Source organism: Eretmochelys imbricata, chromosome 1 (assembly GCF_965152235.1).
Source record: "Eretmochelys imbricata isolate rEreImb1 chromosome 1, rEreImb1.hap1, whole genome shotgun sequence".
Lineage (NCBI taxonomy): Eukaryota > Metazoa > Chordata > Testudines > Cheloniidae > Eretmochelys > Eretmochelys imbricata.
In genome coordinates this window covers 290,077,359-290,090,531 of record NC_135572.1, presented here as the reverse complement: position 1 = coordinate 290,090,531, position 13,173 = coordinate 290,077,359, and the positions used below count along the sequence as shown (strand labels likewise).

Here is a 13,173-nt window from a genome sequence, read left to right as displayed (position 1 = left end):
GCCCTGATCCCCCTCCCATCATCTAAACCACTCAGTCCCAGCCCGGAGACCCTCCTGCACCCCTCCCCACGCCTTCTGGAACCTGCACCTCGAGCTGGAGCCATCCCTCACGCAACCCCTAATTTTGTGAGCATGGCCCACCATACAATTTCCATACCCAGATGTGGCCCTCAGGCCAAAAAGTTTGCCCACCCCTGCCCTATGCCCTTCCCAATTAACTTACTGCCAAAACTATTCAGTAGTAGAATTCAACAGCATCTCAAGATAATGGAGCTAAGCAAATTACAAACTACTCAAATGGACACTGTCATAAATATAAAGGAAAGGGTAAACCCCTTTAAAATCGCTCCTGGCCAGAGGAAAAATCTTCTCACCTGTAAAGGGTTAAGAAGCTAAAGGTAACCTCGCTGGCACCTGACCAAAATGACCAATGAGGAGACAAGATACTTTCAAAAGATGGGAGGAGGGAGAGAAACAAAGGGTCTGTGTCTCTCTGTCGGTATGCTGCTTTGCCGGGGATAGACCAGGAATGGAGTCTTAGAACTTTTAGTAAGTAATCTAGCTAGGTACATGTTAGATTATGATTTCTTTAAATGGCTGAGAAAAGAAGTGTGCTGAATAGAATAACTATTTCTGTCTGTGTGTCTTTTTTGTAACTTAAGGTTTTGCCTAGAGGGGTTCTCTATGTTTTGAATCTAATTACCCTGTAAGGTACCTACCATCCTGATTTTACAGGGGTGATTCCTTTACTCCTATTTACTTCTATTTCTATTAAAAGTCTTCTTGTAAGAAAACTGAATGCTTTTTCATTGTTCTCAGATCCAAGGGTTTGGGTCTGTGGTCACCTATGCAAATTGGTGAGGATTTTTACCAAACCTTTCCCAGGAAGTAGGGTGCAAGGGTTGGGAGGATTTGGGGGGGAAAGATGTGTCCAAACTACGTTTCCCAGTAAACCCAGTTAGAGTTTGGTGGCGGCAGTGGTTATTCCAAGGACAAAAGATAAAATTAATTTGTACCTTGGAAGTTTTAACCTAAGCTGGTAAAAGTAAGTTTAGGAGGTTTTCATGCAGGTCCCCACATCTGTACCCTAGAGTTCAGAGTGGGGGAAGAACCTTGACAGACACAAACTAACAAACATATGATATACACACAGGAACACTCCAATATATGGCTGCAGATCAGAACTACTGTAGGATTGCGGCAGGATATCTATCTACATCTATAGGAGCACAGCTTTTGGTGCAATCTCAACCAAAACAACATAAATTCCTTCTATCAAAAAGCACAGTGATAAAAACTTGTCACACCCCACTCCTGTATTTTTATATATATATTAGGGATGTCAGTTGCAGTTAATGCATGCGATTAACACAAAACAAGTAAACTAGATTTTAAAAAATAGTTACAATTAATCGCAATTTTAATCACACTGTTCAAAATAATAGAATACCAATTTAAATTTATTATAAATATTTTTGGATGTTTTTCCACATTTTCAAATATATTGATTTCAATAACATCAAAGAATACAGTGAGTAGTGCTTCACTTTATATTAGTATTTTTGACTATCTTTTTTTACGGTATAAATATTTGTAAACAAAAGAAACAGTATTTTTCAATTCACCTCATTCACATCCACTCAGTCCTACTTCTTGTTCAGCCAGTTGCTAAAACAAACAAGTTTGTTTATATTTATAGTGGAAAATGTTGCCTGCTTCTTATTTACTGTCACCTGAAAGTGAGAACAGGCATTCACATGGCATTGTTGTAGCCAGCATTGCAACCAGATATACTAAATATTCGTATGTCCTTTCATGCTTCAACTTGGAGGCTCTATACTTTTACACTGTTTTGTTTTTGAGTGCAGTTATGTAAAATTCTACATTTGTAAGTTGCACTTTTATGATAAAGATTACACCATAGCGGTGGCTCTCAACCTTTCCAGACTACTGTATCCCTTTCAGAAGTCTCATTTGTCTTCAGTAACCCCAAGCTTTACCTCACTTAAAATCTAGTTGCTTAAAAATCCAGCATAAAAATACAAAATAGTGTCACAGCACACTACTGAAAAATTGCATACTTTCATTTTTACCATATAATTATAAAATAAATCTATTGGAATATAACTATTGTATTTACATTTCAGTGTACAGTATTTAGAACAAAAAGAAAAGGAGGACTTGTGGCACCTTAGAGACTAACCAATTTATTTGAGCATAAGCTTTCGTGAGCTACAGCTCACTTCATCGGATGCATACTGTGGAAAGTGTAGAAGATCTTTTTATATACACACAAAGCATGAAAAAATACCTCCTCCCACCCCACCCTCCTGCTGGTAATAGCTTATCTAAAGTGACCACTCTCCTTACAACGTGTATGATGGTTTTAGTTGGGGGCTGAAGGTGGCTGGCTATGTAGACTCCCTCCTCAGGCCCTATGCTACCAGCACTCCCAGCTACCTTCGAGACACCACTGACTTCCTGAGGAAACTACAATCCTTCGGTGATCTTCCTGATAACACCATCCTGGCCACTATGGATGTAGAAGCCCTCTACACCAACATTCCACACAAAGATGGACTACAAGCCGTCAAGAACACTATCCCCGATAATCTCACGGCTAACGTGGTGGCTGAACTTTGTGACTTTGTCCTTACCCATAACTATTTTACATTTGGGGACAATGTATACCTTCAGATCAGCGGCACTGCTATGGGTACCCGCATGGCCCCACAGTATGCCAACATTTTTATGGATGACTTAGAACAACGCTTCCTCAGCTCTCGTCCCCTAACGCCCCTACTCTACTTGCGCTATATTGATGACATCTTCATCATCTGGACTCATGGAAAAGAAGCCCTTGAGGAATTCCACCATGATTTCGACAATTTCCATCCCACCATCAACCTCAGCCTGGTCCAGTCCACACAAGAGATCCAGTTCCTGGACACTACAGTGCTAATAAACGATGGTCACAAACACCACCCTATACCAGAAACCTACTGACCGCTATTCCTACCTACATGCCTCCAGCTTTCACCATGACCACACCACACGATCTATCGTCTACAGCCAAGCTCTGTGATACAACCGCATTTGCTCCAACCCCTCAGACAGAGACAAACACCTACAAGATCTCTATCAAGCATTCTTACAGCTACAATACCCACCTGCGGAAGTGAAGAAACAGATTGATAGAGCCAGAAGAGTTCCCAGAAGTCTCCTACTACAGGACAGGCCTAACAAAGAATATAACAGAACGCCACTAGCCGTCACCTTCAGCCCCCAATTAAAACCCCTCCAATGCATTATTAAGGATCTACAACCTATCCTGAAGGACGACCCAACACTCTCACAAATCTTCGGAGACAGGCCAGTCCTTGCCTACAGACAGCCCCTCAACCTGAAGCAAATACTCACCAGCAACCACATACCACACAACAGAACCACTAACCCAGGAACCTATCCTTGCAACAAAGCCCGTTGCCAACTGTGCCCACATATCTATTCAGGGGACACCATCACAGGGCCTAATAACATCAGCCACACTATCAGAGGCTCGTTCACCTGCACATCCACCAATGTGATATATGTCATCATGTGCCAGCAATATCCCTCTGCCATGTACATTGGTCAAACTGGACAGTCTCTACGTAAAAGAATAAATGGACACAAATCAGATGTCAAGAATTATAACATTCAAAAACCAGTCGGAGAACAATTCAGTCTCTCTGGTCACACGATTACAGACATGAAAGTTATGATATTACAACAAAAAAACTTCAAATCCAGACTCCAGCGAGAAACTGTTAAATTGGAATTCATTTGCAAATTTGATACAATTAACTTAGGCTTGAATAGAGACTGGGAGTGGCTAAGTCATTATGCAGGGTAACCTATTTCCCCTTGTTTTTTCCTATCCTCCCCCCCCCGCCCCCGACGTTCTTGTTAAACCCTGGATTTGTGCTGGAAATGGCCCACCTTGATTATCATACACATTGTAAGGAGAGTGATCACTTTAGATAAGCTATTACCAGCAGGAGGGTGGGGTGGGAGGAGGTATTTTTTCATGCTTTGTGTGTATATAAAAAGATCTTCTACACTTTCCACAGTATGCATCCGATGAAGTGAGCTGTAGCTCACGAAAGCTTATGCTCAAATAAATTGGTTAGTCTCTAAGGTGCCACAAGTACTCCTTTTCTTTTTGCGAATACAGACTAACACGGCTGTTACTCTGAAACCAGTATTTAGAACAGTATAAACAAGTCATTGTCTGTGTGATAAATGAAGTGGAGGGGTTACTCCCTTTGATGGACACCCAGCCAGGCAGTTAGCTGTAAAATCCACGTCAAGGCTGAATCCCCCTCCGTCACTTCGAGTACAGAAGGTGGGGGCCCACAAGGATTTTAAAAATTAATACTTGCCACTCCAGGCTTGTATTAAGCTCCCAGGGTTACAGCTTTTCTCTGACCTTGGCTTGGTAAACGCTGCCACCACCTCAATGCAAAAAAAGAAACACACACTGGACCCAGGAAGGAGTACTTCAGAATACCTCCACATGCGGTACCCTCAATCCCTTTCACCTGCCCTCCGGGGAAGAGCTGAGAAAAAAACCAAAGGAAATCAGCTGTTGCTACCAGCTAATCAAACATACACAAACCTCTTAGGACACCAAAAATCCAATCCTGTTCTTAAAAAAAGATAAATTTTATTACAAACAAAAGGGAAGAAAATACAACTGGAACTTAGGCTTTTGCTAGATTTTAAAAGAGCAATTCCAAAAATTAAGCACCCAAAATAGTTTTCTTGGGGGTTATCTTAAAGGTTACAAGCAAAAAAATGCATCTGGGGTTAGCACAGAGGAGTCCACAAGCCTTAAAAAAATAAACAGAAATAAACCTAATTGCATCTTCCTAAACATTCCTAATTTACTTATATGTTTGGGTTGTTAAAAGTAGTTCTAGTTATGATCTGATGGTTTTCATACCTGGTTCAGACTTTACACAGCATTCCTATTGCCCTCTCTTCAGCCCAGCAAGAACAACAAAGGGAAAAAGAAAAGGAGTACTTGTGGCACCTTAGAGACTAACCAATTTATTTGAGCAAAAGCTTTCGTGAGCTACAGCTCACTTCATCAGATGCATACTGTGGAAAGTACAGAAGATCTTTTTATACACACAAACCATGAAAAAAATGGGTGTTTACCACTATAAAAGGTTTTCTTTCCCCCCACCCCACTGTCCTGCTGGTAATAGCTTATCTAAAGTGATCACTCTCCTTACAATGTGTATGATAATCAAGGTGGGCCATTTCCAGCACAAATCCAGGCTTTAACAAGAACGTCGGGGAGGGGGGGGGTAGGAAAAAACAAGGGGAAATAGGTTACCTTGCATAATGACTTGGCCACTCCCAGTCTCTATTCAAGCCTAAGTTAATAGTATCCAATTTGCAAATGAATTCCAATTCAACAGTTTCTCTCTGGAGTCTGGTTTTGAAGTTTTTCTGTTGTAATATCACAACTTTCATGTCTGTAATCGCATGACCAGAGATTGAAGTGTTCTCCGACTGGTTTATTACCAGCAGGAGAGTGGGGTGGGGGGGGAGAAAACCTTTTGTAGTGGTAAACACCCATTTTTTTCATGGTTTGTGTGTATAAAAAGATCTTCTGTACTTTCCACAGTATGCATCCGATGAAGTGAGCTGTAGCTCACAAAAGCTTATGCTCAAATAAATTGGTTAGTCTCTAAGGTGCCACAAGTACTCCTTTTCTTTTTGCGAATACAGACTAACTCGGCTGTTACTCTGAAACAAAGGGAAAGTTTCTTTCCCAATTTTAAAACGTTCTAGCCTTCCCATGGGCTCTTTTGGTCAGGTGCCCATTTTTTTTCTTTGCCTGGGGGATTTTTTAATCCTTTATAGGTAAAGCAAGTAGCGAACAGCTACCAAGAGGGATTTTACAGCTAACCAGCTGGCTGTCCGTCAGTCAAAGGGAGCTACAACCCCCCCCCCCCACTTCATTTATCACAGTATGAAATTTTAGTTTATACTGATTTTGCTAGTGCTTTTTATGTGACCTATTGTAAAACTAGGCAAATATCTAGATGAGTTGATGTATCCCCTGGAGAACCTCTGCGTACCCCCAGGGATATGTATAATCCTGGTTGAGAACCAGTGCACTATATTGTATAAGGTGAATTGAAAAATACTATTTTTTTTTAAATTCAAATATTTGTAATAAAAATAATATAAAGTGAGCACTGAATTCTGTATTGTAATTGAAATCAATATATTTGTAAATGTAAAAAATCATCCAAAGATATTTATAACAAATTTAAGTTGGTATTCTATTATTAACAGTGCAATTAAAACTGTGATTAATTGTAACTATTTTTTTAATCTTGTGATTAACTGCGATTATTTAAAAAAATTATTTGCCAGCCCTAATATATGTAAAATCACCACAACATCTTAATACTAACCTTAACACCAAATGAGCAAAACCACCTCAAAGTAGCCTAGTACATAATTTATAATATTTGGTCTAATTACTTAAGTGCCAAGACATGCTCTCTGAGCAAATTTTAATCAAAATGAGAACATGATATTCTAGCAGCAGCAGAAGAAATAAACAAACAGGACAAGTTAAATTGCCAGAGATCTCTTTACAGAGGCTTCATTTTGCAAGACTCTTACCACAGCAAAACTCCTACAATGGATACCTTAGGCAGACCAAATACAAAATCTGTAATCAGAAACCGGAAACAGAAACTAAACAAGGAGCACTGGAAACCCAGGGATAAATGATTCTGTAACCTATTTGAAGTGTTCCTCTCAGTACCATTCCTACCATCTGTTTAAATGCAATGGTGTCAGACACACAAATATGACTCAGCATACTGTGCTTATGCTGTTGGTGACATCTCTTTATTCTATTCATTAGTCATACAAAACTATTGACCAGTGGTAGTGCTTTAATTTACAAATGGCCATTTAACAAAATGTTGAACTCAGATGTACATTTAAGCATGCGATATGGTCACAACTTCTGGATCTTTCTAAAGAATTCATAGTAGTTCTTATCATACTACATGGAGCATGTTTTTTAAAATAACCTGTGCAATACTATACTAAAGCAATCTTAACATGATATATGCAGAAACAAAACATACAGGAATAAAGGATTTTCCCCCATATAAATATTTTAGTACATACATTCACATTCATTTTTGTCATGGGATCTGGCTCTTTACATATTCTGTGAATTGGATTAATGAAACACTGGTCCTATACAGCTTTTGTATAACAGTCCATTTTCAATTTTCTAAAAAAAGTGTAACAGTACAAAAATTCAAACAATATGTAACATAATAAAAAGTGAATAAAAGTGTGCTAGTCTGAGTTACCGGAAATCCTGAAACTAGAGAAAAATGAAGAATTAGATAACAGTGGCAAGCTATGTATTTTAAAGAGCACTTTCCCCATGCAGTTCAATATACCTTTGGTTTGTAGTTTGTACAAAATGGCTAGATAATTAAAAAGGTATCACATGCTTAAGGGGAAGATTTTCAAGACACACGAATGGGAGTTGGGTGTCTTGTTGCCCTTTGTGGACTTGAAAACCTCTTCTCCCCCCAGTTTTTCCTTTGTATCAGTTAATTTCTCGATTAAATTTAGTCAAGTACAAAGCGAAGCCAAAATAATCTGTCTGTGATATTAAGTTTTTATTATGGCTATTTCTGTAATATCACAAACAAAGCACTGCAGCTTCATTGTACAGAAGGCCAAAAAAGCAAAGACCAGACATACTGCTCACTAGCTAGAAATTCTAGAACACTGAAACAGAAGTGGAAGGATGGATTTTTTTATAGTGATTTCTGATTTTTAAAAAAGTCTGACAAAGGGGGAAAGGTAGTCTTCAAAAACATAGCCCCCACAAAAGGTCAGCTGTATGTATGGCACAAATTTGACATGTCTTCTTTATACACCTCAAAACAGTGTGAAATCCATCAAGAAGGCACTGTTTACAATATTCAGAAATATCTGACTATTTTCAATGATGTCCAAAGAGTTCAGGATATATTTGAAATACAATGATTAGTCAAACTTTTATAAGAGTACAGCATTCTTGTTTACAAAAAAAACTAGTTGATGAAATAATGGCCTTTAAGAAAAATGACCACCAAGTTATGCTAGACAAATACACTGAATCCAAATTTTGTTTCATTAACATTAAACTGACAAGAAGGATTTCCCAAAGGCACAGAAGGGCACTGAACTGTAAAATCCATGAAACATCTTACAAGACAACAATAAGAATGAAGTTTTCAGGATTTAATTTGGAGAAAAGAAAAGAAAAAAAGACATACTGTACCCTTATAAATAATGCAAACGATTTAAAAAAATAACCAACATATGAAATACAAGAAACATTATCTATTGCTGGAACTGTGCTCTTCACATGACGCATACTTTCTTTGTAGGTCAATTATACCTAACTACAGTAGTTAAGTGGCAAATTAAAGGCTTAGAGTGCATTTTAAAAACAATCAAAAAACACATGGCAACAACCATCAGTTCAGAATATTTCCTAATTCCTGTACAAGAAAAAAAATAAAGAATCTAATCAAGTGAGAAAACAAGTGCTCTGTTTTAAATATTAACAACTAGCAGGAGGCCACTGCCTTCAGACATCTGCAAACTGTACAAGCAGAGTTTTTATGACTATGTGCAGAAAACTGATAATCTTCAGTATAGAATATTTCAAGATCAACTACACATGGTGGCTAAATATGAAGTTAATTATGTATTAAGAAAAGGCTTTACAAACCAGGCCTGTAATCAACCTTACCCTAAAAATCAGGCAATACATTCCTTTTCCTACTCACATAAGGGAATTACATACAAAGAAGAGCAAAATAGGAATTATCAGGCTTTCAGTGCATGTGCTTTTTAGAATATGAGTAATAAATGCAGCTAAGAGCAGACCTGTTGCTTTACTTTTTCATGAAAAAATTTCATGAAGTACTCTTGCCTCTTGGGACTGGAATTAAACCAACAGCTCTTATTTCTTAGTCAGACTCTAAAAACATTGAGAGAGGAGAAAAAAAAATCATCTTGCATGTAAGTAAGGGCATTTTGTCTAGCTCCATCTTATTCAAGTATATGCATATGCAAAACACAAGAGTTGAAGTGGGCAGGATCTCAAATATGGAATATATGGTGTGCATACATGTATTCTGATACTGGCCAAAACACTGTCAGCTAGCGATTACAATATTTTGGCCTATACAATTGCAGCATGAGTATAAATATGCAGTTCTATAGATGCTTGCAAATCAATACTAAATTAGTTTAAAAATATATCCGTAAAGGGCTTCTCCTTAACTGCCCTTGAATAAAGCAGTTAAAACCCATAAATATTGAGCAATATGGACATTTTTAACAAACATTTCTTTTAAATTTAGATAAGTTATTACCAAATATGAGGTTCAACACATAAAAACTGTAGTGATATCTCAGGGATCTAATATTACTGCCCAAATTCTTGGTGTAGTACTAGTTAGCTCTCACATTTGCCTATGTATTATCATGTGTCCCTGTTGTGTATAGCACAAGTTATATGAGTATACCAACTACATTGCGGGTCTTGGAACAGATCTGCATAAGAGATCTCTCTCTTTCTGTAAGTGGTGTAATGACAATGTCTGTGCAATGCTGGCAATGTCAAATCAGTATTACAACATTCCATTTTCATCTTTTAACCTACCCTTTATGTTGTATCTGCTAACCTTTTATATATGTCTGCCACCTTTAGTTTCTATTAGGGACTTGTGTTGAACTATCTCCTCTTTACAGTAAAGCTCTTTCTATATTTTAAAAATTTAATCACAAGGTGTAGCATGATAGTGTTCCAACCAAGTTACAAAAACTTGGTTGTGCCTGTGTACACAACACCGGTCTAGATTATAGTCATGTTAAAGAACAGTGCTGTAGAGAATCGTTCAAGACAAAATTACATTAGGACAAAGGGGTGGGGAATTACCAAATTTAAACAGGATGCTTAAAGAGTAAAATTTGTCTCATGTGGGGGCAATAAAGAAGTGGGGAAACCTGTATGTTAGGGACACAGGAAGCTAAAAGCTGGTTAGACGAAGCACAAATCTAACTAAAATTTACTTGCATTAACATTGGATGAGACTGGTGGAGCACAGGACTCTCAGCCCAAGGGAAGGTGGCTTTAAAACACCTTTGCATCCTTCCAGTCATGGGCTATTCTAGGGGTGGAGAGGCCCATGGTGTTCCCTAGAGAGCCCTGGGGCCTGTTTAAGTTAGGGCATTCCTGAAAGGCTGCCGCATTGACCACAGCACTGCCCAGAATCTCTGCAGTGCTGTGGCCCTGCCTCCTACTTGCCAAACCTGGAGAGGGGCTTCTTGGAAAACAGCCTTATGGCTGTCTTCCCCAGCGTCTACACCAGGGAAGGTCTCCCCATCTAAGGCTTGGGATTCTAGAGCCCCTTTTAACTTGTGTAAACGGGTCAAAATGGGGGCCGGGGGGGGGGAGGGGAGGAAGAGGAGATCTCACCCTGTAAATGCTGGTATCTAAACTTAATTTTACTTAAAAAAAATTGGTTGTTTGCAAACATATCAATTAAGACCAAAACCATGTTAGAATAAAAAGTTACATTTAAAATCCAATTTCAACTTCTATTAGTTTGTCCAATTGTGGAATATTGGGATGAGTTCCAGAGTGTGTATATACTGCAGTAAGGAGGAATTTAATAAAGATTTAGGGCTTCATCTTGCCCTTAAACAGCTAAGGTTTGTTGCTGTGTATTTTATAAAATTAGCAGTGGTAATCTAATAGCAGGACTGAACTCTTAGTTCTAAACTGCCTTTCATTTTGGAAACCTAACATCAAGCCCTTCACACTAAACACAGCTTTGCATGTTAATATTTTTTTCTGAGTTACAGAAACACCAAATAAACCATTTGATAGCAGTAGTCTTTATCTTCTTCAACTTATTGGAAGTTCCCACACAATTTAATTCAAGTTTAGTAAACTGAGAAAAATTTAACTACATAGATATAAATCCCTGACATATGGGTTCATAATGGAAATGTTGGTGGACCATTAATATAGTAGTCTTTATGGGTACTGTAGACTTGTACAATTCATTCTATGTACAATGTAAGACAGTGTTTTTAATAAAAGGATGGAAGTGGCCATCCATGAAAATCTAGTGGTTTGTATATCACCACCATAATCGAGAATTAAAATACTGCCATATATTTAGAAAAACCTCCTCCCAAATCAGAGCACTAAAACACACAGATCTCAGGTAAAGCCATAAACTCTGTGTTGAGCCAATTCCTATTACTTATGGTGCTTACTAATGTATTTGTTTTGTTTGATTTGAAACACGTTTCACAATACTTTCAATAAAATAGTAAAGCTGGTTACTTCAGAAGTTATTTTGTTACAAAATCGTTAACTTAAGTTTGTTCTTTTCTCAATTTATCTTCATCCATAGACATTACATGGCCCCACTAAGAGGGGAACAGATTTCTGAATTCTGAGTTTGACGTTTTCTGGACGGAAATTTGTTAGGACAAGCTATGAGATACTATAGACACAAGGCTATTGTTGCGTTTGTGTGAGGCGTACACAAAGAGCAAGAGCACTGGCACTTACACATGTCCCACTTCAGTTGGCTAGGCAGGAATACAACAGATCTTGATCCATGTACGCATAAAGATTTGAGGTGAAGTTCTTTAAGTTTTAACTATAGGACTCTTTTAGATAATATTGCGTCATTTAAAGTCCAAACCAACTTAAAATATGGTCCCCGTAGTATATCAGCATTCCAGTTCAAAGAGTCTTTTGTTCAGACCTTCTATTTGAATAAGAAATTGATGATAAGTTGCAGCAGAACCATGAGAAAAATAAAGACATAGTGCTTAAACTGCAGGAAATTGTTTTCCAGGGGTGGTGAATTTGAAGTAACACGGTTCCGTAGAGCCATAATATCCCTGTAAAATACAAAAAGAAACTCTCTTAAGTAGACATCCAGATGATTGAAACAGTTTCTTACATTATCTGTCTTCTGTTAGGAACACCATGAAATATCAAGAGGCTATTTTCTTTCAGCTTTTGGAGAAAAGGTTAATTGATGTAATTCTACTGGGCTTTTAGATACACAATATCAAGACACTAACCCAACAAAAAAAAATAAAAGACCTAAAATGAGAAATAAAAAGGCAGGAAACTAACATTTCTCATCCCAAACTCCTCATATTGTTGAAGGCCTTGGAGTCTGCAAGTAAGAATACGGCAAAGCAGAAACATAGTCAAGAATTGCATTTTCCTTCATGTTCAATAGATACTAGTCAACACATTCTCTTCAGTTAAACCAGGGGTCAGCAAACTTCGGTATGCGGCCCAACAGGGTAATCTGGTGGGGGGGCCACAGGACATTTTGTTTACGTTGACCATCTGCAGGCATGGCCCCCCACAGCTCCCAGTGGCCGCAGTTTGCCGTTTCCGGCCAATGGGAGCTGCGGGAAGCGGCAGCCAGCACGTCCCTGTGGCAGTCAATGTAAACAAAATGTCTCGTGGCCCGCCAGTGGATTACCTTGATGGGCCGAGTGCCAAAGGTTGCTGACCCCTGAGTTAAATAATGCAAACCCTGTTTTGTAGTTGGCTATTGAAGGTAGCAGAAAGAAAAAGAATATCAATCTCAAAGTAATACATACACAAACTACTAGAAAAACACAACTGTTTTAATCCCAACATCCGCAAAGCAGTCTGTAACTTTATTTTGATGTACAACATATTTCAAATGCCTGCATATCACAACTGAAAATCAATAATCTTCCAGTTACCAATATGCAGCTGTGTAGTGTGAAGGCAATTAAGATCAGGTTAATTCTTCAGCATCGAATCTACGGAACTTCTCTTTTGCAGCCAAGAAACACATTATATAAAAGGGGTATTTATAATTTATGAATAGAGGTAAAATTGAATGTTTAAAATTAAAAATTAAAAAAGCTTTGTAACTAGGATCAATAAAATAATGAGGTCGTTCCCTTGATTTGGCAGAAAAATTAAAAAATCTGTGGAAATTTAAGTACATTTCTTCAACACACATGACAATTCTAAGTGAACTGTGTAGT

The 13,173-nt window shown here is 38.2% G+C and overlaps 1 protein-coding gene across 2 annotated transcripts in view; it reads right to left on the bottom strand.

Annotated features, from left to right (window-relative positions):
* Positions 1-6,902: 6,902 nt before the first annotated feature.
* Positions 6,903-13,173, bottom strand: part of OSBPL8 (oxysterol binding protein like 8) — a 190,503-nt gene continuing 184,232 nt past the window's right edge. For both annotated transcript variants that reach the window (XM_077832720.1, XM_077832714.1), the window contains one exon: positions 6,903-12,030. In XM_077832720.1, coding sequence (XP_077688846.1) covers positions 11,895-12,030 — 136 coding nt within the window. In that variant the 3' untranslated portion in view covers positions 6,903-11,894. The remainder of the gene's footprint in view (positions 12,031-13,173) is intronic.